The 24,118-nt window shown below is 37.3% G+C and overlaps 4 protein-coding genes and 4 long non-coding RNA genes across 10 annotated transcripts; 7 read left to right on the plus strand and 1 right to left on the minus strand.

The window, feature by feature from the left end:
• Positions 1 to 34: 34 nt before the first annotated feature.
• Positions 35 to 1,925, plus strand: LOC126328217 (uncharacterized). Its single transcript, XM_049995995.1, has 3 exons — positions 35 to 117; positions 204 to 423; positions 534 to 1,925. Exons 1-3 carry the CDS (start codon positions 37 to 39, stop codon positions 1,697 to 1,699), a joined length of 1,467 nt encoding a protein of 488 aa, XP_049851952.1. The 5' UTR covers positions 35 to 36; the 3' UTR covers positions 1,700 to 1,925.
• A 422-nt stretch (positions 1,926 to 2,347) lies between these two features.
• LOC126328214 (uncharacterized) lies at positions 2,348 to 3,772 on the plus strand. Its single transcript, XM_049995993.1, has 2 exons — positions 2,348 to 2,816; positions 2,887 to 3,772. Exons 1-2 carry the CDS (start codon positions 2,359 to 2,361, stop codon positions 3,770 to 3,772), a joined length of 1,344 nt encoding a protein of 447 aa, XP_049851950.1. The 5' UTR covers positions 2,348 to 2,358.
• Positions 3,773 to 4,052: 280 nt separating this feature from the next.
• LOC126328224 (uncharacterized) lies at positions 4,053 to 4,917 on the minus strand. 3 transcript variants are annotated; one of them, XR_007561749.1, is made up of 4 exons: positions 4,838 to 4,917; positions 4,730 to 4,767; positions 4,384 to 4,662; positions 4,053 to 4,297 (listed from the first exon to the last, which is right to left on the minus strand). It is a non-coding gene; the product is annotated as an uncharacterized LOC126328224 (long non-coding RNA). The 3 variants fall into 3 exon arrangements; XR_007561750.1 differs by having other exon boundaries at positions 4,384 to 4,477; positions 4,569 to 4,662; positions 4,730 to 4,917; XR_007561748.1 differs by having other exon boundaries at positions 4,730 to 4,917.
• A 123-nt stretch (positions 4,918 to 5,040) lies between these two features.
• Positions 5,041 to 6,320, plus strand: LOC126328222 (uncharacterized). Its single transcript, XM_049996003.1, has 2 exons — positions 5,041 to 5,719; positions 6,068 to 6,320. Exons 1-2 carry the CDS (start codon positions 5,053 to 5,055, stop codon positions 6,310 to 6,312), a joined length of 912 nt encoding a protein of 303 aa, XP_049851960.1. The 5' UTR covers positions 5,041 to 5,052; the 3' UTR covers positions 6,313 to 6,320.
• Positions 6,321 to 8,558: 2,238 nt separating this feature from the next.
• On the plus strand, positions 8,559 to 9,104 carry LOC126328227 (uncharacterized). Its single transcript, XR_007561752.1, has 4 exons — positions 8,559 to 8,621; positions 8,718 to 8,786; positions 8,885 to 8,956; positions 9,041 to 9,104. It is a non-coding gene; the product is annotated as an uncharacterized LOC126328227 (long non-coding RNA).
• Positions 9,105 to 9,204: 100 nt separating this feature from the next.
• Positions 9,205 to 10,076, plus strand: LOC126328225 (uncharacterized). Its single transcript, XR_007561751.1, has 3 exons — positions 9,205 to 9,255; positions 9,337 to 9,414; positions 9,510 to 10,076. It is a non-coding gene; the product is annotated as an uncharacterized LOC126328225 (long non-coding RNA).
• A 1,440-nt stretch (positions 10,077 to 11,516) lies between these two features.
• Positions 11,517 to 12,587, plus strand: LOC126328223 (peroxiredoxin-1-like). The gene is made up of 2 exons (XM_049996004.1): positions 11,517 to 11,574; positions 11,903 to 12,587. The coding sequence occupies exons 1-2, from the start codon at positions 11,525 to 11,527 to the stop codon at positions 12,507 to 12,509; spliced, it is 657 nt and encodes a 218-aa protein (XP_049851961.1). The 5' UTR covers positions 11,517 to 11,524; the 3' UTR covers positions 12,510 to 12,587.
• A 3,966-nt stretch (positions 12,588 to 16,553) lies between these two features.
• LOC126328212 (uncharacterized) lies at positions 16,554 to 17,352 on the plus strand. The gene is made up of 3 exons (XR_007561747.1): positions 16,554 to 16,716; positions 16,799 to 16,959; positions 17,111 to 17,352. It is a non-coding gene; the product is annotated as an uncharacterized LOC126328212 (long non-coding RNA).
• Positions 17,353 to 24,118: the final 6,766 nt, after the last annotated feature.

The raw sequence follows: 24,118 nt of genomic DNA on the forward strand, positions 1-24,118 counted from the left end.
TTTTTTGCCTGATGTAGGAGAGGATAATTTATTTCGATGATCTTGGAGGAAAGTGCTTGGTATAAGCGGTTTGTGAATGACTTTTGCTTTGGGGAGTATGAAAATGATCTAGCGAAAGTATGCATAGGGTTTGTGTTTTATTTGTGTGGGCATCATACGTAGTTTTAACAAAACTTGCTCACGTTTGTCACGGCTGTATAAAGTGCAAGCCGGTAGCTGTACCATGGGTCAGGTATTACGTGAGCTCGTTTACATTTTCAGAGGAGGAAGGGAGGTCAGATTCTATAAAATGGACGAGTGAGCTTATTTCGATAATGCAAGGCGAATATGGTCTGTCAGCCCTTCAAGAACTTGTGCTAGAAGGAGATGTGGATACAGCGAGGTACCAGCTGGAGAGTATAGTAAAACTTTATGAAGACTCTGGTATGAATCATATAGAGGGGAATTAGATGAGGAAACGTCTTTTTTTTGTCCGACGCGAGTATTTGACATTAAATTTTTGTGTATGGAATTGATTTGGGGTGTTTGAGAAGAGGAGTCTAGGCCGATATATGAGATAGAGAAGTCTGTATTGCACTATGCGGTATTGACAGGAATACCGGAGATGGTGAGAATGTTGTTGGAGGAAGGAAGTTATCGAGGCGCACTGAGTTTAGGCGATGTGGTTACAGGATTTACGCCATGTCATTTGGCAGTATTTGTGCAGAATTCAGAGGTGCTATGGGAATTAGTGAGTCATGGAGGAAGTGTAGAAGAGAGAGATGGATATGGGGCGAGGCCGATAGACTATGCACGGATGTTAGGAAGTGCACCACATTATCGGAGGAATTGGCGTACAGAAAAACGTTTAGCTGTGTGGATAGGTGAAGAAGAGCAAGGGGAACTAGTAGAATGGGAAGTAGAGAAACTAGAGAATTGGGTAAATCAAGTGAATAAGGACATAGAACAAAGCAAAGCATCTGAAAATTTGATAGATATGCCACTAACTTTAGTACAAGATCAAAAAAATCAAAAATCAAAGAGTTTTTCATCAGATTCTTTTGTTTTTATCTTTCATTATTCGATAACTCGTTCTTATATCACAGAACTTTTGTTTTCTTCTACCCAACCTTCTCAGGCACTGAAAGATGCATCTTTCCGTACTCAGTATTTTCCTTCCCTTTCTGTCTGCTCTGGCGATCAACATCTCATTCTATGCTATATCGATCGGACCGTTGGCTGGGGATGCTATGCTCGACGCGCCTTTGCTCCCGATGAATACATCGCTCAATTTGCTGGACAATTCATTTCTCAATCTACCCAAAAAAATCGCCGCTATTGCCTGTCTTGCTCTATAGACGGTTCCCTCCTAGATGCCAGCTATTATAGAAATCTCTCCGCCTTTATCAATCATAGTCCACAGCCAAATGCACATATCCATACCGTCTTTGAAGTGGGTATCGACCGCCCTATCATCATCGCACTTCGACCTATACAAATAGGTGAACAGATATGCGTAGATTATGGTTCATCCTACTTCTCAGATAAATCTCACCTCTGTTCCTCCAATCTGATGCAATACCTCCATCAACCGAAAATGCCCACTTTCCTTCCAGCTCTTGCTCTATCCACCATTTCGAGCCATTCATACCAGTCCAAACTCTCCTGCCCTTGTTTTCCACATGCACCTCCCTCTGCATCCCCCATCGAATACAGCTAGCGTACCACATAGGCGCAATAACTCATTCTGTACGACATGTAACTGTGGATATATAAGTCGTAATGCCACGCTCTCGTAATACATTCCAAGCTATATCAGCTACCGTATACATAGTTGTATTTATCCTATCAACCACTCTTTAGATACACATTTTTATATGAGAAACGCGCTTGTTTTGCCTTTATGTGTGTGTATAATACAAAATCCTAAATGAAACGTCTTCCTCTTAACTCGCGTTTTCTTGTTCCTCGACACTCAGCCTGTTCCCTTTCCTTATGTAAAAATCCTCCTATGGCATTTTTGACTAAATGCCTATTTTAACCGAATCTAAAAAAATCACAACCTAGGCCAACTTTACTCTCTTCTAGGCTATATCTAATGGCACTTCGTTGACTCCCTTTTTTCTTAGTTCCACCACTCTTTTCCTGATAAACCCTGATTACCTATTGATAAACATTCTAAACCACCCTCTACAAAACCTGTTATTTCTTTCTACTTCTGTTTTTTGCAAGCCTTTTTCTCCTCAAAAAATCCCTCGCGGATAATTTTCCTTCCACCTCTTTTTGTCCTTTGCCTCTTGTCCAACATACTAAAAAAATCAAGCATCATACTTTTTTATTTTCTACTTTTTTCAACTCCTTTCTCTTTAACCACTTACCATGGAAGTCATCACTGCCAGCAACCTATCATCTTTCAAGCTTTTCCTCATACCCACGCACCCAGCCAATACTACACCCACACTGCTGGCATCCTGGAAACCAGAATCATCTCTCTTTGCTAAAGATGGCCATGAATTCCCCCCAATCACCGCCACCCGATCACTCCTATCTATCGATGATCAACAGCTCATCTCTTCACATTCGCTCGACCATGCAGAAGGTTCTGTATTCCTCCTTCATCAACTCCATTTCTCACCATCCAGCTCTCTTCCCGACCCGGCATCTCCTGATCATCTCAGCCCCTCTTTCTCCCATAATACACCTGATACATCTTCTTGTCCAACTCCCTCTCCTATCATACCCACACAAAATGTATCTGTAACTCTCCATCCTTTGCATCTCCTCACTACATCATCTTCCGTCTCTGTGTCCCTTCACTACCTCCATCATCAAAAAACGTACTCTCATTTTCTAATTCATCCCTCTCCCTTTAACACCCCTTTTGTCTGACCTCTTCTTCATTTCTAGTATTCTCCATGCATCCCAAAACGGTGACCTTTTCCTCTTCGACCCCCACCTCCTCGACCCTTCTAACGTACCTTCTACTCCTATCATCACTACTTGGAACCTTCAGCAGTCACTTACCTCTTGCTCACCCAGTCCGGACCAATCTCTTCTCTCTGTCGTTGGACCAAAAGGCACCCTCCTCACTGTCTATGACCTCCAGTCCCAAAAACAATACTGGAAATCCAAATCTCCTCCTCATGATTCTCTCGACATGCCCTCTCCTATCTGGGATCTCGATTCCAACTGGATCGACCAAAATCTTATCGTCGCTGTTACCTCCTACGGACACATCCGTATTTATGATATCCGTACCAAGCGTCAACCTATATTTTCATATTCTCTCACAGATGAACGCGCTTCCTACCTCAGTTATTTAAAACATCAAAGACTCACCAAACAGGATCATGTCGACTCCCTTCAGCGAGTTGTTCTCTCGCCCTTTGACCATACCCAAGCTGTCATCTCTACCAATCGTGGCGATGTTATGCTTGTTGACATAGACCATACTAAAAACCTAAAAAAACGGGTTATCAAAAGACTGAAAGGAATCACTGCATCTGTTCAAGATGTAAAATACTGCCCACATGAACCTAATAATCTAGTCCTAACCGGATTCGACAGATACTTAAGAATATATGATTCGAAAATGTATAACAGCTTAAGCAATGTCTACACCAAGTTGATTCAAAATAGGATTTGCTTTAGCAATGTTGTTCCAATGTGCTTTAAAGTATCAGAAGCTCGAAAAGATGCTAAGGAGAATTTAATCCACGAAAAAGATAATGAATACGATGCCATATGGGAGAACTTACCCGTTTCCAACAAAAAGAGTAAAGTAAATAAATAGTCGAATATTCGTCAATATAAAACATTTTATTAGTAATTGTAATGTAAATATATATATATATATATAAATATTAATGAAATTATATATTATATGTTATACAAATGATAGATGGTAAGTAAAAATAGCATACTAGATTTATTCTTGTATATTAAATTAAATTAATTTATTAATTTAAGAAAAAAAAAATAACAGTATCAACAAAAAAATATTTTTTACTAAGCACATATTAGGGTATTCGAGCTATTTTAAACTATCTAAAAAGTTTTGTAATCCAAACCCTTTTTTTGTGTTTATATTTTTTTTGCTGAGTGCATTTGGAGATTTTGGGTTAACTTGGGCGACCTTGTTCTGTATCTTTTGATTAACCGAATTCTGAGATAGCATAGTAGCGAGTTTTTGTTCCTTGGTTTGTTTGTATCTTTGTACATGGCCTGGTTTTTGTGCATATGGATGTGTATTTTTTTTTGAGTGTATAGAAGATCCTGGGAACAACGTTTTGTGCTTACAGAAATTGCAGAGGTAGATCTTTATGGACGAAGGAATACAAAAGTATAGGATGAGATGATGTGTGCTATTGGGATGTGTGGAGATGGGGATCAAAGGAAACGAACGAGGCAATTTTTTGGTCTAAGTTTTTTTGGAGAAGATAGGGGATTAGATTCGAGAAGACTGGAAATGAGGCAGGAGGCGTGGAGGTTAGACAGCCTGCAAGATTGGTGAGATTGAATTGGGGTGAATATATGAGTGCGGATACAGAGAAGAGGTTGAAAGGAGGAGAGAAGTTAGAGTAATATACTTTGAAAAGTTTTGAAGCCTGACTTTACAAGATATTCCAGGAATCAAGGCCTGAGAACAGTAGGAGCAGACGGAGGAAGAAGATCCGATGAGTTCTGTAAAGAAGAGAGGTGAATCCATGAGTGTATGAATATATAGGTACGTGTATAGAGATAAGCGTACGGATTCGCTGGGATTCGGCGTGATGAGTGACCAGATCACTGTGAACAATAAGAAAGATGAGGTGAGGATTGGGTTTAAATGGGATATCTTAGAAAGAGGGTACGGAACAGGTAGTAGTTGGATAGGGGAATGTTGTTGGCATGTTTAAGTGCTGTTTGGCTCACAGAAACAAGGTGATGAAGAGTGGATAGGTCTGGGGGGGTGAGGGAAGGAAGCATAGAGAAGCTAGATGGAATAAAAGTATACATGTGTTATGTGATGATTTTTTTTTTTTGTTTTTTTTTTTTTAAGAACGATGAACATCTAGGTTCTGAAGCAATGAGATGGGAGTAAGGTGGCAAAGAGTGGTGAATATAGAAGAGGTATTGAGGAGGTACATAGGGTTGAGAAGATCAACAAGAGATACGAAAAAGTCGAACGATAGAGGATGTCTGTATTACCGAGCTTTGGTTTCAAATCGAGACAGCGGGTTGTTAAGAGGGACAGGATTGTCTAGATGTACTCCATCGTGGCTTACCGATAGGCATATTTTCCATGGGAACATATTAGGGATGAGTACATTGTCTAGAACAGAGAGGTTTAATAGGGATATTCTGTCGAATGTTGATAGACGAGCGTCTTTTCTGCTTGGTCGCGAACTAGTACGGTCCTATGCAACTAAAAACAGCAGTGATATTTTTGTGCAAGCATTCGCCCATCAGGAGCAGCCTCGTATTCCTATTCCTAGACCTAAGCAAGCATCTAGCAAAATGCGTTCACGTTATAGAAATCGTGATTTTTTGGAGTCAGTAGCCCATAGACGACAGGCTCAGACTTCTATTAGAAAACTCTATCCAATTTGCCGAATGATTAAACGCGCTCCTGTTGATAAAGCTCTACGTCTGTTAGATATCTATCCCCAAAAAGCCGCTTCTTTCGTCAGAGAGGCCGTTATTTGCGCAAGGAATAATGCTGTACATAGAAAATTCCATGCAGAAGATCTTTATATTGGTACGTCGGCGGTAGATGTGGAGGCGGGCCTATTGTTTGTGGCATTCATACAATTCCAGAATTTTGGTATTTTTGTGGAAAAATCCGTTTTTTTTAGAAAAACATTTTTTACAAATTTTACTCCTAGCTTCTCCTCTTTCCAACTTGTATCCTTGAAAAGGCTTTTTTTCACTATGAGCAATCAAATTCTGGCTGGATTTTCCGCTCTGCCTTGCGTGCAGAAGAGTCTCCTTTCTTAACACACTTCGAGAACATTTAGGGATTCACACTATATTCCACCTCCTAATATGAAAATCTATGTTTGACTGTTCCACTGACGCTTCCTATGCACAACTTTTTTTTCTGCAGCACGTATTGTTCTTGGCCGCGGCCCTTACTTGAAACGACTGATTCCACATTCCAAGGGACGGGCTGGTCTGATCACTATCCCCTACACTCATATTAGCGTCTTTGTTCGGCCAAGAGTGCTGAAGCCGGATAAGCAGCTCAAGGATCCCATGGAAACTAAAGAAGTTCCCGTGGAGGAGGAATTGAGAGAACCGGTCAAAGAAGAAAAACCTAAACGAACATGGTGGCCATTTAGCAAAAAATAAGCTATAACAGCGAGACCCCAAGTTCTCCGTTGCTTAGCACAATTTATTAAAAAATTTTTTTAGTAACATATACGTAGATTACATATATATTATTTTGTACATATATTATAATTTTTACTTTTAAACTCGAGCTCAAACAGTAAAGCTCAGTCTTTCAAGAGGACATATCTTTTCATGGATCGCTCGACTTCCGCTTTTTTGGAGCATCAACAACAACGTGACATCATTCGAGTTATGTCAGAGATGACTGACCAATGTTTTTTCTGATTGCATCTACAACTTCCGAATCCGAAAACTTGATCCTAAAGAGAAACTGTGCCTGTATCAATGTACAGATAAATATTTCCGACATGCGTCAAGAACCGGGCGCATCATGACTGAACAGACTATTTTGTCCCAGTCGGGCCTCTCCAGTCAAGTAGGAAGAGTATCTTTTTTGGTATCCTCCCGCGAGGAGCAAAGGTGAAAAACGGTATTTGGTTGAAAAATTCGAGCGCGTTTATGTAAATCTAGAAAGTTTTTATATTTGAATGTATCCTGACTATTCGATTAATTGTATCTTTTTTGCCACCATGATGAAAATCTCGTTTTTTATCATCTTATAATTTTTTTGAATTTGGTAACTTTCAGCGTTCTGTATTTTAAACCCTTCCCTTTCGCCTCGGGCAATGGTCCAAAAAAACATCGTTCATTCTTGTCATGCACAGCAGCATTATTCAGACTTTTAAGGAATGTCACAAAAGATAACCTCTGCAAATTCCTTGAGCACGATCCAATTCTTTTTTCGGCAAGCTCTTTCTATAGCCGTTCTTTCACATGTTTTCTTCAAATAAATATTTTTAGCAGCTGAAAAAATAGTGTTGTTTTGTGGAGAGTATGCTGCTAAATTTAAAACTTCAAGTGAAATATTTTGTTGTTTCTTGCACGGTCTTTGCCGTGCCATTTCTCTGTATTTCTGGTTCTCAAACCCGGATGTCATTTTTATGCGTTCTCCTTTGCATAATTAAAAATTACTAGATTTCAAAAAAATTTCAAGGTATCTTTGATTTATTTTTATATCTATTTTGAATTAGTGCTTTCTTCAACCAATTGCATTCGTTCAATTTGAAATCTCTTAGTCTCTTTAGGGCTTATACGCTAATTTTATCTCCTGCCTCTTTATCGAACACCTTTTTCAGTTCTCTTAAGGGCCCATCAAAGCATGTATTCAACACCACGTTTCATCTTTAACTTCCTAGTCCTTCTTTCCATTTCAGCTGTTCTCTCCGATGACTTAGAGTTCATCGAATCTCTTTGCCGTATTCGACCTATTGATACAAAATCATTTGATCAGCTTCAATGTATTCAATACGTCTGTTCATCTTCCAGAATTAAATGGTATTTTTTTCTCTATAGTTTCTACCAATTCTTCTTTTCCTCACCTCCTATCTTCTCTATCAAGCTATCAAAACCATATCACAGAGCTGTACGCCTCTATCAGTTTGTTCATCACAGTTTACTTTCTTTTTTTTTCTCACCCCCACCCCGTCCAGGTCCATCCTCAATTTCCGTACTAAGGGGCCTTCCCTCGTACTTAAGCCTATGAAAAAACTGCAAATACTGTATGTCACTCGATCCCCCACTTCTCAGCACCTATACACTCTTACTCATCCCCTCTCAGTTCCATCGTCAACTCTGATGTCCAATTTGATTTGGCCACTCTTGACCAATTCACCGAGCTCCGCCACCTGTACGTATTTCTAATAAATATATACATAGACATGCTCCCTCACTCCCTATCAAAAGTACCCTCCGCCTATTGAACCTCTCCGGCGCTGTCCCGACGCTCAACGAAAATTTACTTACCCTGTACGTCTCTCTCTCCGTTCTCCATGCATTACTTTTTTTGTTCCACAAACGTGCAGACACACTTCTCACCCTCATTCATTCGGTCTCCCTAGAGACCTCTCTTCAAATTTCTTCAAGCACCTTCCAGATAAACTGCCTGATAAACTGAACCTCATGTACAAACACCCCCTACATTTTCTCTAAGATCCCTCTGTTCCCACACTAATCTTTTCGCTTCCAATCATATCTTGCTTATGCTTACAGAAATCTGGGAAACAACTCACTGAAACTAGATATGGCTCAAATCGCCCATATACTCCTCAACTTGCCCAATCTCCATTATTTGTTCGTTCGAAAAAAAATTGTTTGCAATAGCGTTATTCTGATTCTTACTTTCTTCCACCGTCCAGGTTCCTTAACGGCAATGCACTCTATGGTACTATTCCTTTATCCCTCTCAACTCATAAATCTTTAAGCAAATTGTATGCCACACCCCTCACATATTAAACAGATTTCCCTCATGCACTAATTATTTCTGTACATGCTCCAATCTTCGATGACTCTGCAACCGATTTCAGAGTACTCGCTAGGAATCAACTCGAAGGACCTATCCCTTTATTCAAGCTCGCATCTAACCTAACTTACCTGTACCGTGTACACTTCTTCAACCTGTCACATAGATTTTGTACTCTACTATTTCGTTTTATAGTATCCTCTCCTGACCGCTTCTATCTCCGTCATTCAGAGATCTCTCGCACAACCGATTCTTCGTACATATACCTTTAGAACTCCTAAAAACTAATAATATTAAATACCTGTATCGTATTCTCCCCTTTCCGGACGATTTCATCTATTCCTCGCTATATGTCACCTCTCACTCCTCCTCTCGTGGCCACTCTAGAAATCTAGGGCACAACAAAATTTTTGGATCTTTCCCCATCGAACACGTATTATATATCCCTTCCATCGTATATCTGTGCGTTCTCCTCTCCACTTCTTCATTCACGTTTCCCTCTCACGTTTCTATCTTCAACAAACAATATATAGCGATATCTCCTATAACGGTCTTGTCGGCCCCCTTCCTCATTTTTCCCATCAGATCAATCTACGTTATCTGTACTTATCTCGTCCATTCGAATCTCGTCTTTTTCATCTACCCTCTTCCTGACATTGTTCCTTTTTCTTCCTCTCTCCCAGGTACCTTCAAAACAACCATCTCACCATTGACTGTAACAACTCAAGAATCGATCCCATCTACCTATCTCCTCACACCTGGTATGCAAACCTCAAAAACTCGTCCCTTTCTCTCCCCCTAAATACAACCATATTAAATTTAACTCACTTTTCATCCTTTCACCAACAACCTTCAGTGATGTGAGCAACAATGACATCTCTGTCACAAACTGTCCTTTCCGCTGCAATATTTCTGTAAAATAGACTCTATGTATTACAACGAGAACAATGACCGTGCATAAGACAAATAGAATGCTAGCATACACGTGGTGCTGACTTCAATAACAAAACGCTATAGACCTCTATTTTTAATCATACACACAATATCCTAACAGCAAACTTCAATGTGTGTCCAAGCAGTAACGCTATATCTGTTCAATACTAGCACCACACTTGTGCCTACATACACTTGGTGGCAATCACGATACAGCATGAATGCCTCATCGTATGTACTGGAAACACAATGCGTATATACGAATAATACGTGCATCTATGTATCTAACAACTACATACGTGTACTATGCATGTCTTCCACAATGGCATTATGAATACACATGCATAATGTGTCCCTGAGTGAAATAAAAGCAGGCTGAACGCGTCCCCGTATATGCCGCGACGAAGGCGGATATAAATTGTAATTACAGATAAAATTAGATGTTAATATATGTTCACGCATATAGAAGGTGCGGAATATATGGACGAAAGGAGGGGGTAAGATTCGAAATGATATAGGATCGATACACCAAAGTAAATAAAAGCTGTAGATTTAGAAAGGGTTTGATGTGCTAGCATATATTCGGTATCGTGACATCAATTTCATTGAAGATAAATGTAATCAGAAGAGTCAGGTCAATTAGCTTCTCGAAGAAAATGTGTGGGAGGGAGCCGAACATTGTAAATACAGAATTTATGCAAAATATCTAAGAGAGGATAATAAAAATGGTCTTAGTAAAAAAATCGGTGAGGTGTTTTTTGAACTTATTAGGTAGAGGTTAGGTATCTGTAAGAAATAGAGAAAAAATATCCAGAGAAGGGTTGTTCAAGGGGTTGAAAGTTGGTATTCGAAGAATTGATTAAAATGTATTTCGTATTTCGTTTTGGGGAATTGAATTTTACAAAAATAATCTCTTCTTCAGTTGACAAAACCTTTGCTTTGATACAAATTAATCGTTCAAGATAACGAATATCTGCAATTACCAACATAGTATCGTGCTGTATCATCTCACCGTAAATGAATCATGAGCATAACAACATATGGTTAGTATAATGCAGAGTTGACATTTTTCCTTCAGGGCCTCAAGCTCTCAACAACCTACCCCTCAAATAGAATCGCAGCTTGTAAATCGCACCCTATCACCTTGTGCATGAGTTTTCCTGATGCGATTCAGCTCTTTGAATGAGAAAATACTGTCAAATTTCAGTTGATTAAAAAAGCGTACTTTAACAAAAAACGGTTATAGGCTTCCCTTCGGCCGTTCTCGACCAAGTGTTTTTTTTCCTATAAACTAATTCACTAATGTTGTAAAATTCTCATTCTGGAAATTAAGCTGGTTATTGTTTAGGGTATGCACCCGCTCTATAAAAATACAATAACGTTTGTAGACTAGGCTGTATTTGTATTTTACAAATTATGAACCAACTTCCACACCTTTTTTTAGCTCTGTTTTAGTGCAGCAATGTTTGTTGATGAAGAACACAAAAGGGAATCCGCTATTTTATCACAAAACTAAGGTTACTCGTCAATCATACAGAAATTGGTGCCTTCTCTTTTCTTCGTTTTAATATTTGGTACTCGGAACGCATGGAGTTAACATCAAGTTGCAATACGACGTGGCCAATATTAGATATTCTAAGCAGATGTCTAAAATTTTTGTCTGCATGTAATTTTAACGAATAAATAAGTTCTGAGAAGGCTGATTACGAATATGCTCAATTTCAGTTCTCAAAACTTAATAGAAGAAAGCCATTTGCTCCCGGTGTAAAAACTTTTTTTGGATGAATTTTCGATGCCATATTTTAGACATTTGTATCTTGATTACCCTTTTATAAAAGGTGATCAAAGGCATGCAATTCAAGAAAACTTAAAGCCAGTATCGGAAAAGTCAGATGACTTAAAAAAATTAAGCGAAAATTTTTTCATTATTCATTTATCATGCCTTGCAACCAGAGTATACAATCCCAAAGTCAGTCATGCTCACATGGGTACGAATATATATTTTAGACTATATCTGTTTTACCATGGAGTAATTAAGCATGTGAGTTTCATATGAGAATAGCATTTTATACGTCAGCGTCTACCATGTATTATTCAAATGTTGTGATTATACTTTTCTCACACTTAAAGCTCTATAAATTGAAATTTTTCATGTTCGAAATATGGGAGGATAAAGAAATAGGAATATGGATAAGATTTTGTTCTAAGAAAACGACAAAATCAGATAGATTTAACTAATATATTTAGTATAAAATTGGCAGGTTCTTGTACATGTGAATAGTTTTTGCTGACCACTATTGTTTTTCTCTTTTGAAGATGCATGAAGAAGACTCATGTAATTGTCCCTCGAATAGGGTGCCCAGCTCCGGACTTTAAGGTCACTGCTTTGATGCCTAACAAAGAATTCAAAGAAATTTCCTTGTCTGACTACAAGGGCAAGTGGCTTGTTTTGTTCTTCTATCCTCTTGATTTTACGTTCGTGTGTCCGACTGAAATCACGTCGTTCAGCGATGAATCGCATAGGTTTGAAGAACTCAACGTATCAGTCCTTGGTGCATCTATCGACTCGAAATTTTCCCATTTAGCGTGGACAAATAAGCCCAGAAATGAGGGCGGACTTGGAGACATTAAGATTCCCATTTTGTCTGATCTAAACAAGACGGTTGCTCATGCATATGGCGCACTCTATCTGGATACTGGTCACACCCTGCGTGCATCCTATATTATTGATGACAAGGGTATTTTGCGTCATATAGCTTTCAACGATCCTGGTGTCGGACGCAGTACTGAGGAAATGCTTCGTTTAGTGGGAGCATATATAGAGACCGACAAGCATGGAGAAGTCTGTCCTGCCAACTGGAATAAAGGGAAAAAGACCATAACTCCAGGTAACAGCAAAGAATACTTTTCGTCGCTACCATAATGGGTCTTGGATGATTTTTCTATTGTCTTCTGAACATGGAAAAGAATAATAAAATAAAAAAAGTTTCTATAAATAGCAGTTGAAATTTTATGAACTTTGAGTGGTACTGATTTTAGAAAGAGAAGTGGTGTATTAGTGATTTTATAGAACGAGGCGCTGAGTTTTTCGGAGGTCGACGGTAGTACAGAAGATTATTTGAGGTCGTTTGGAGAGTCTTTTTTGGTGATCTGAGAATCTTAGCTGTATACGTATCAAGAATCTGCACTTTTTTTCTTAAAAATACGTTGATATTGTGTGGAGAGATACGTCATTGTCGAGTATACAACTTTTTGCTGTGAAGTGTTTGACGCGTGCATTTAAAGCTTTGACTTGAACGCGAATTTTTTCCCGGTGATGAGAATTGACGAGGTTATAGTGGTTATGGCAGAAAGCGTAAACCATGTCATGGCATAATTCAAGTGGTTGTCTGAAAGTGGTTCTTGTGCCTGTCCACCAACAGGCAATCCGCCCGGGTTTTCAGGAGTTTTCATAGCATTGAGCATGATTGGCTCAGAACCGGTATAACGTGCCATTGCCTGTACGTCGGCCCAATACCATTGATTTAAGATTGGATTGTTTTCAGGCATTAGAAGGCGTTTTGGACATATGGGTTGAAGCGTTCCTGTTACGCTTACTATTCCACTGACTTGTCCTTTCTCTCTTTCGCGTGGCATCTTTTTATTGGATGGCACCCATCCACGATTAACCAGAATGCGCGTTTTTTCGTCTATCTGAAATGGAGTGATAACATGAAGGCCGTTCTTTCCCTGATAAATACGTGGAACGACGTGAAGTTCTTCCTCGTGTAGAAAACGGCCCTGTGCTTCGATTGGTGTGTATCTGTGTTTTTCAGAAAATGCAACAAGGTCGGCTTCTTGATCGAGCATGTCTATGTTCATTCGGATAGGTGCTTTGCCGAGGTTTTCTTCCCGAAGTTTGATGAGATTTTGCTTCCACCGGTGGCGATATATTTGCCAAACGCCCAATCCGAACGTCGAAATCGGAATGAGACACGTTGCGTATTTCCAGCGCAATGTACTAGATTTTCCAGGTATTCTTCCTCCAGCACGATTCGATTTAGGTGATATCGGTGAAGGACCGAATGACATCAGATATTCATTTATTCGATCAGGCCCCAGACTGGGCCGAGAAAAACTCAAAATCTCAACGAGCCTTTGGAATGGTCCTGTGTATAATTTTCCTCGACAGCACCCACCCTTGTGGTCAATCATTTTCTCCGTTGTCTTGAGACTGCTTCCTTCTCAGCCACCGAAACAATGAGTCGGCTTTTCCAAAGTGAGTGGAAAAGCGCCAATAAGGAAAAAAACCCTCGCACACAAAAAATAGATCAGTTTAAAGAACATTGGATTTCACCCTCGATATATGAAATCGAAAGCGGGGCAATACGATTTTCCACACATACACTTCTGTAGTGTGAAAACTATCGTCTTTATCGCTGAATTATCCTTTGAAGAGTAGACTCTCAAATACTGGCAATTGACAGAAAAAGTTATAACCATCTTTCAAAAAAAAAAAAAGGTGATCGTTTAAACAAACTACGACCTTATCTCTGCTCGGACGCATGGATTTCGATTACTTGACGCATTCCGTAGGAACGTTGTCTACTGGCGTCTTCGTTGGTCTATCTCTAGCACCTAATATCGGATACTTAGGAGGCCTAAAAAATCCATATTTGACACCCAATGCTGCTAAAGCTCAATTTCAAACTTGGCTGCCCTGCTTTTCACTGTGCGTTTCATCATGCAGGTTCAGTTTAGAGAAATTTGTATTCTCGGGCGGCTAATACAGTTTTTTGTTAGAATACAATCAACTAGTGTTCTCATTACAATAGCGACAACAATAGGCAACACTGCCTTTCGTATCTGTAATCAAAAGCCAGTGAACAAATGCTTTTTGACATCTGGGATATTAATGTTTCTTTTGATTCCCTACTCAGCATTCGCTGTCAAACCAATTTGTAATGTACTTCTCTCTGCAAACAATTTGAAAAAGCACGAACTGAGCACTCTAATCGATAAATTCATCAAGGTCCAGTGGGTCCGCATTGCCATCGCATTTACTGCATTTTCAATGCTCGTTATCAATCCATTTCATCCAAATCATTCATAAGATACTTGAATAAAAAAAGTTTTTTGACATCATACGTGCATTACCTCTCTCGGCCCTTTGCCAAGTCATTGCTCTCAAAACAAAAACTTTTTCCGTAACTATGGATGAGCATATGTTCAGTAAAGATCGCTACGACTTCAATAACCATAAGACTCGACTAACAAAAAGCGCCTTCTATATTGCGTGACAATCAAATTTGTAGTTTGCAATTTTTGGTAACTAAAGAGCTAAAGGTGTTTTTAGCCGTCTGTGGCAATTATACAAATAATCACAGAAATTGTGTGTTTGATTATTGTTAAAATGATCAGGTATGAAGTCAGGCGTTTGTAGTGGCTAATCATCTTCGACTAGCTTTGATTAGATGTCGCTTAGTCAGATATTTCGAGGTAATAAGTCAGGTTATTTCTTCAGGAGGCAGGAATTTCCGCTATGGAGAATGTCGTCTGTTTGTCCTGTATATGAATTTCGCAAAATCAACGCATTTTTCGAAAGTGTTCAAATATGAATATGACTTTTTCATATCTGATATTTATTCATTTTTTCGTAAATTAATAATATTTATGTTAATGCAAGATTTCAGTTATATACGTTCAAGAGCCGCATTAAATTTCAAAGCAGATTGAGGTGCACGACTTGGCAAGAATCTCGGGATGTAGATCAGAGATGAAACTGCAAAAAAATACATTTCATACGAATACGTATTAATGAAATTAAAGAGAGTAAAGGAAGTTCTTCCAGAGATGAACAAGAGATATGTGTGTTAATTAAAAACGAGATGATATAATTTTTTCTGAGCGAGACGCCAAAGCCAAGATTGTACTTCTATGAAAGAGATGACAAAGCTTATTTTCTTCAAATGATAGGCTCAATCCTGTTATGGAATAATAACTGCCAAAGAGCGCTGTCACCTCATTCAGTGGTTTATTTTGTATTTCTGAATAAATTAATCCGAACACCGCCAGGTTTTGATGTTTGCTAGAATAGTACTAAATTTGTTGAGCTTTTAGGATTGTTAGTTTTTCTTTATAGACCCTCCTTATAATAGCATTTTCTCCATCAGTCTGCTCTATATTTTATAGGTGACGGTAATGTTAAATGTCTGTAAACGTCCTCAAAAACGACATTGGCCTAAATGGCTTTAATTGGAGTCTTGATCATGTCGGTCGTTCATCAAACATACTCATCTTTGTTAGGTGATTTTTATAAAAAATTTCTACAAGATGGGTGGCTGATGCTATATAGTTGATATGGGAAATCAAAAAAGTTCATTTGCACTACATAGACTTTTTGTAAGAAACCTTCTTTAATCTTTGCCTTGTTCCGAGGTGACGAAGAATTACAAAATCTATACGTGCACTTTCGATAAGAGCATCTGAAAAAAGTCTATTATCGAAAAAAGTCTGTACTGCTATTTATCAGGATGTTTGTCTTCTCAAGTCTTGTTGGGTCTCATCTGGAAATGTCTTGCAATACACAAAAATTGTCTGCAATTTTTAACTGAGACTCTTTCAAGCCAAAATAGCTACTTTGATTGTTTCAATGTGTCCAGGGCTTAATTGATTTGTAGATGATCTATGTAGATGCTGCTTTTGGAAGTTATTATATTTTTCGATTAACCGCAAATTTTGACCTTGAATTTACGAGAGGGGATGAACTGAGAGTAAGATAGACTTGTATATTCGGAGAGGTAAGAAGCGAGCATATTGTGTGCTAACAATACGCGCGATATGAGCAGTCTGTGCATCTTAGTGTCATGAAGAATGGTTGTGATTGGATAGCATTATATAGTCAGAAAAATATTTTTTCGATTTGAGCTTTTTCTGACGTATCGCATTCTTATTTAAGTCAGAATATATTAACGTTATGTGCGGTAATATGCGTGTTGCAATATATAAGTATTTTTTGTTATTATTGTATTTGGGGTTGTGTTTACCTATCAAAACGATGCCCTATCCTAAAAGCGAGCATGAATTCGATAACCCTTTGAACATAGTACACATTGAGTCGGACCGTAATCCTTTAACGCCTGATTGGAGTTGTATGTATAGATATTATGGGTCATCGATATGATGAATGCAGTATTTTTTTAGATCAGAATTGACATGTGAACGAGTGTATAGCGCGAGGAGATTTAAACTATAGGAAAGATGAGTTCAATTTGAATCTGCACAATCCAGAAGATACCACGTGGATGCACAAATCTTCTAATAATAGCGAACAAATAGTTAATTTATACAAAAACAGTAATCCATTTGGTTTTGACGAAGCCAAGATTGATTTGGTATTGTATTATATTGCGTTTGTGTGCTTTGAGCACCGAAAAGTTGCTAGTTTTTTTAGCTAGGGCACGTGAAATTTTATACTGACAAGTATTCGTCTGTTCGGTTGGTTATTACTTTGGTGTTACTTGTTTGTTATCCGATATGATACAGACTCCGACAGAGTATTTTCAGAATAGTTGGAAACATACTGAGCATACTGAGGCACCGAATCAATCTAGGCCTAAACATGTCTTTAATTACTTGAAGGAAAATGCTCTCGAATATTCACGGACACCTCCAAACGACGAAAAGCAAGCTTTACACAGTAGTACTGCTGTGCCTAATACGCTAAATTCAGATAGAGAGACACATAGAAGCTCTTATGGTCTTCGTAGATCCAATAGACACAGTTATAGGCGAAAATGCATTCCTCCATCTTATTTTTATAATAGTCTAGTTGTTAGGCATACACTCTTCACACCGAATATAGGTAACATTGAAATACATAGATTTAGTACTTTAGTTGATAAAGAATATAAATTGTTTACAATCTTCGAGCCCTCGAGTCGTAGGGTCGAATGTGAATTTCATACGTACTATTTGATTGACATGTATGAAGAGATCTTTGGACTTGGCAGTATGAAATTCGTGAGCTCAATTTTCAATCCTAAATATGAACAATCAACTTCCGTCGACATATATGGATATTCAGATTCGGATGTATTTCATTTGTTTTCTGCTAGAGGCAAAAGAGATATGATACGCAAACTTGAGATTTTTAGTGAAAAGTTATCAAAATCATGGAGAAGAGGAAATATTAAAGCTCCAAGATTTTATAATAGATTAACAGAAATGATAAGGCACGCCGTAACTAATACAACGTCTGAGAAAAAATGTTTGCTTTATTCGATAACTGTACTGATAACCAGGCCTTGGGAAGCGCAAGAAAAGAGTTTTTTTGTAACGTCATTGATTAATAGTAGCATTCAATTGAATTTAGATTGTCGTGTTAATGTATATCCACAGTGTCTATCTCTTTGTGAGCAATATCCATCCCAATTGACGTGTACTCAACGAAGTGGCCGAAAAATATCATATGAAAGCATGTCATACTTCAGCAAAAACTTATTTGATAGGATGTTAAACCCCTCATTTTACTTCGATTGCTTAGATTCATTATTACCGGTGGTGAACAATTTGATAAGCTTGAAAAAAGTACCTGTATCCAAAAACGAGGTTGATGTTATAGGTGTTTTTAATTGGGAACCATCATATGCTAATGTTTTAAATAATCAACATGCAATACTGATCAGGTCTGGGGGTTGGTTCGGATTCTATTCGCTGATTGTGGTAGTTAGCTCACCTCCGAGTGGATCATCCATGTCGATTAATGTGTCTTCCCCGTCCTGGGAAATGAACCTTCCGATAAGAATCTATCACTATTTTGCTCAGACTGTAGAATTGGTTAGTCTGCCTAAATATGGCTCGTTATTTGTACCGGGTGTAGGAATTGCATCGAATGAATCAACTCGAAAAAATTTTTGTTCAGCAAACAATAGCTTATTCTGCTTTGATATTAGCAGGTTAACATCAATCACTTACAATGCGGTGGCTAATGGTCGCTACTATTTCAGATACTTTATAAGCGATGGCTGCGAAAGGAGCAGGACATACACAGTTGAACTGATAGTGACAAATATTAAAATTCTTGCATCTAACGTCTCGTTCGAAATACCTTCCGATGCTGGCATCAACATGACGGCAAGCATCCTCGACTTAGATCTTTACGAAAAATCGTCTATCGGCGTTAAATTTATAACCTTACCAAATCCAAATTACAAAGGGATGCTGTTTTATGGTGCAGATAGAAATCCAGTTCAGCTGGATACGTCTCTCACAATCTTCGACACCCTGTACTATGTCCCACTCAAATTTTCGTCGTCCGATCCGGAAGAGCTGATTGCCACGTTTTACTTGGTAGATTTGTCAAAATTCGACACCAAGTCAGACAACGCGCATATAATCGCTAAACGAGCTAATAAGGACAAGCCAGTATTGCGTGCTGTATTTAATCCAATTGAATTAGATGGATTAAATGCCGCCTCATTCCAATTGATAGTTGAAGAATATTTTGAGTCACCATTAGAATTACACCTATCCTATTTAGACAAAAAGCTTAATATTCTCAGTGAAGACCAAAGTAAAGTATTGCAGAGCGGTTTGGTCAGTAGTGACACCGTTCTATGTGAGCTAAGTACCTCATCTATATCACATCACCTCGACGTTATATTACACTTTAAACTAAATACCAATGAGAGTGAGATTTCCAGCCTTAGAGACGAGGTTATGAATGCAGTATTTTATTTAAAGAGAGCTGTTGCTTCGTCCAGGGAAGAGGATATATCTGATCATTTGAAACTGGATGTGAAAATATCTGGTAGTTATATTTATACAATATCGACTTCTATATCAAATACCATAATTGAATTTGACCAAGGAGATCAATCACCTCCATTCTCCATTTTTGCGAAAATGCGTTATCCAATTAATTCAAAGGATAGACACAAATTGGTCGTACATCACAAGTTTAAAATTACGGAAATGCCATCTCATGGGCGTATCTACAAATGTTCCAACCTTGATGAAAAAACTCATACGAGTAACAATCTCAATTTGCTGACCACGGAAACCTTTATTGAAGAAGAAGAATATAATCTGACAAAAGCAGATGATGGCAGTTATGTGGTTAATTCCTATTTGTATCTATACTACGTTCCATCCATGCTCGAGGATTTCACATATCCATCAGGAGATTCACAGTATTTTAGTTACATGATATATAATTCTTATGGCAAATCCTCTGGTCCGTTCAAAGTTAAATTTAAAATTAAACCTAAAACAATTCTTCCGACGTACAACAATGCAACCATTTATATGAAAGAAGAGTCGAAGTATGAACATGTCGCATCCTTTACGTCGCACAACAAAAAATTTGTCCGTCTGAACTTATACGATTACACACGCGAGACAGATTCGAAAAAGAGAGATTTCTTAATTTTTTTCTTGGTATTTATTTGCAACCCTTTTTATTTCATTCATCTCAGCCTAAAACTAAGCACAGTTCGCAGATTCCCCAGGCCCGCATACTATCACCACTGGAAGCCCCCGACATGTGGTAAGAGTATGTATAAATAGTATCTGGATGAGTGCCCAAAACAAAATATGTATTCGGTCAATGTCCATATTCTCTGCGTGCAGGAGCCACCAAATCCCTCAGACAAGACCATCACCGTGATCCGAACCAAAATGAAAAAAATCAGTCTCAGCGAGGAAGTGAATACAAGCAATATCAGAGCAAAGCTAATGCTGACTTTGCCGATAAGTGGGCGTTTGTACGCTAATGAGAGCGAAAATAGCCTGATTGACGTGAACAAAAGCTTGTCTATTGATTTAGAGTCAACAGATTTTTACTATTTCTGCGAAACTTTGCATGAAGAAAATTTGAACACACCAGTTGACATATTTTATTATTCCATAGTTTATGGCCGTCGGGTCACGAAGAGAGCTAAGTTGAATCTGTTGGTCTCACCCCGCGGAGATGCACCAGTAACTTCATTGAGTTACTGCCGCCTAGACCAGGGCAGAGACATCGTACTGAGGCTGGCAAGTAAAGCATATGTAAAATTGGAATGGGAAAATAGTGATGCATCTGTGAAAATTCTGAAATTACCGAAAGAAGGTGATTTGTATGATTGCAAAGGCGCAAATTGCTACGAAAGCAATAGTACAGTTATTGAAAATGTACCCTACACTGTCGAAGGGGTAGGTGACATGGCAAGGTTAATTTATAGACCTCCTGCATTTCGGTGGGGAAATCCTATTGGGTTTATTGAGTACGATCTGATAGATAATGTGACAAATGCCAAGAGTCAACATTTTCTGGACATAAATGTGGACCATGTAAATGTTCCTCCAACTATTCAACTTAATTCGTCGAGAATTTTCGTTCACTTGAGACAGGACAAGTATCATGACTTCATTTGGAATGTGACCGATCCGGACACCATGTTGAGTGACGTCACCCTTTATTTCAAGAACTCTATCAAAGTCAACCACAAATGGGCCCTGGATAAATGTCTAGATCCAGACTGTAAAGCAATTGAAACTTACATCTCAGGTGTCCATGCTAGCCGTACTGAACCTATTGTATTGTCTCCCACCAAAACAGTCGATGACAAATGCAAGAGCTTTAATGCACTTTACGATCTCAAGGGTGATTTCTCCATGTGCTATATGCTGTTTGTGTATCGATTTTATCCAGACCGAGATGTACCTCATGACACCATGAATGCCTTCACAGTGATCGCTAGTGACAATCAATCGTCCAGCCTGGAATATGGGATTACAGTGCGATCTATACTTGTCAACCACCCACCTCTCGTTCGGTCTCCTGCAGGTATCAATATAATAGGCAATAAAACGAGCATACCCATTCGAGGTAATATCATGCTCACCGCTGACTATGGCAGGACAGTTGAGCTTTCTGACTTCGGCGCCGTTGATAGCTGCAAAGAAAAGCTTATTATGCGCTCAGATACTCCTGGCAAATTCGAAATACCCAATGGTATTGAACACTGCACCATTCTTCCTGAAAACGAAGCAGAAGACTCGAAAGTTGTTGTCGAATGCGTCGAAACGCTCAATACTATGAATTCCTGGCTTCCTGAACTCAAGTTTTCCATTAACCCTCCAGCCAATAACAGTTCAGTAACTTCAATTGAACTCAAATTCCTTCTTTTCGACCAAGGCTGCAGTTCCTCTGTCCAAAACGACACCAGCTATTATTCCGAGGTTGCTGTCACCAAAATTTCTATTAACCCAGTTAATAATTCCTCAGCCCTTGATTCAAGTTCTACTATCAGCATTGCTGTCGGGTCTGCTATCTCTAGTATATCTCTTTTAGGCATCCTTACTTATTTCTTAAGACGTCGTACTCGCCCTTCTCTCGATTCCTATTTCGACGTCTATATTGGCAGTATCCACACCTCTCCCCAGAATCCCCTCTATCAGCCCAGAACTCAAGAATATAGATCTCCTCTCTATCGTAACATGTAGTTAGCCCTCTCCTTCTTGTATTATAAGTTTGACCAAAATAGAAAAACGAAAAATGAACAAACGAATAAATGGGATTTTGGTCACTCATATAGCCAAAAAAAGGTAGATAAATTAACATTAAGGAATTAGTATGAACAACAAATTAGACAATTTACGTTATAATATTTTAAAAGGGAGTAGATAAGGTGTCAAAGTCCAACTAGAGATTAACACGAAAATAACCAATGTATAATGCAAAAACTAATTAAATGGTTAAAACCCCATATGAGTATATTTTTTAATATGCTTTATATAAAATGTGATATTTTTTAAATTAGTATAGAAAAAAGCTGTTGTATTGAGCTAAAAATATACTATTACAATATATATTAAAAAAATTGATTAAAAAATAGTCATTTAAATATAATTGATAATTATATTTGATGGATTTTATAAATTATGCATCATAATCTAAATATCATTAAAATTATTTTAATGGGGAGTTTGGCTGGGGCGGCACATCTGTTAAAATATAACACAGGTGTCCAAAGATAAACTCAATAAGAAAAGAAATCTTATGTAGAATATAAGGGTAAATGTTTATTTGAATATTATTTTAAGTAAGAATAATATATAAATGAAAGTTGGGCCTAAAGATCCTTTGAAACCATATTTTTTAAATGGGATAAATATAATCTATATATCATATATGGATTATATAAACTTAAATCCTTCCCTTCAGAGGTGTCAGAAAAGTTACCACAGGGATAACTGGCTTGTGGCAGCCAAGAGTTCATATCGACGTTGCTTTTTGATCCTTCGATGTCGGCTCTTCCTATCATTGTGAAGCAGAATTCAAAAAGTGTAGGATTGTTCACCCAATAAAAGGGAACGTGAGCTGGGTTCAGACCGTCGTGAGACAGGTTAGTTTTAACCTACAGGTGTATACAATATAATCCTATTTTAATAGTAATATTATTTAGTACGAGAGGAACAATAATATAAGATAATTGGTAATATATTTAAATGAAAATTTAATGATATAAAGCTAAAATCTTTATATGGTTATATATATATTTATATATATATAATCTATTAATAGTTGGAAGCATATAAAACTAGAAATATAAAAAATAAGGCTAGATTAAATAGGATAATAATTATATATAATATAATATGATATATTAATCTATGTGATGAATATATATTATATTAAATATAATTATGAAAATAAATTGAAAAAGACAATGAAAAATATTATATTATAATTAAGGAATTGTAAATATTAGAGTTTATAAATATTATATTATGTAAATAATATAATATAAAACGATATATTGAGATGTCCTTTGATTATTATTGAATATATATATCAACTAAAAAAATTATCTGGATAATTGAAACTATTATTAATATTTATATAAATATAATACTAAAACGTATTTTGTTTAATATTATTTAGTTAACATAAAATTTGGATGACTAGTTCCTTATTAAGAAATAATAAAAAATATATCTAATCGAATATTACTTAATTGTTTTATAATCAGTTTTTATGATTTTATAAATAAATTTTTTATATTATTTTATTATTATCATTCTCTAATTTTAGTATCTAGTTTATTTATATAATTGGTACTCTATTCATAACGCCTCTATTACCTATATAGTTCAAAATCAAATATATGTTTATGCTATGTCTAACATTTTTAACTTTATTATATTTATCTAATAAATTTGTTACAATTTACCATACCATAAATATATCCAATGTTTCTGAGATACACAATCGTTATTCATTACATAACTTTGATATTATTATTTTTTCAATTTATCTCCATCTTGTATCTGGTCAAGTTTATTTGAAGTTTTATATATCTCATGTATAACTTTCTATAAAATATAGTAATAGATACGTGAAATAATTATGAGTTATAATTTCGTAGGTTGATATAGACGTGAATAAATATCTGAGGCCTATCTATAGTTGTTCATGGTTAAAATTTATTTCTAATCAGTAATTCTGTCAACATGACCGTTTTTGTGAAAAAATATAAAATTGATAATCAAAACATGATTAAATAT

Source organism: Schistocerca gregaria, unplaced genomic scaffold (genome assembly GCF_023897955.1).
Source record: "Schistocerca gregaria isolate iqSchGreg1 unplaced genomic scaffold, iqSchGreg1.2 ptg001104l, whole genome shotgun sequence".
NCBI classification, from domain to species: Eukaryota; Metazoa; Arthropoda; class Insecta; order Orthoptera; family Acrididae; genus Schistocerca; species Schistocerca gregaria.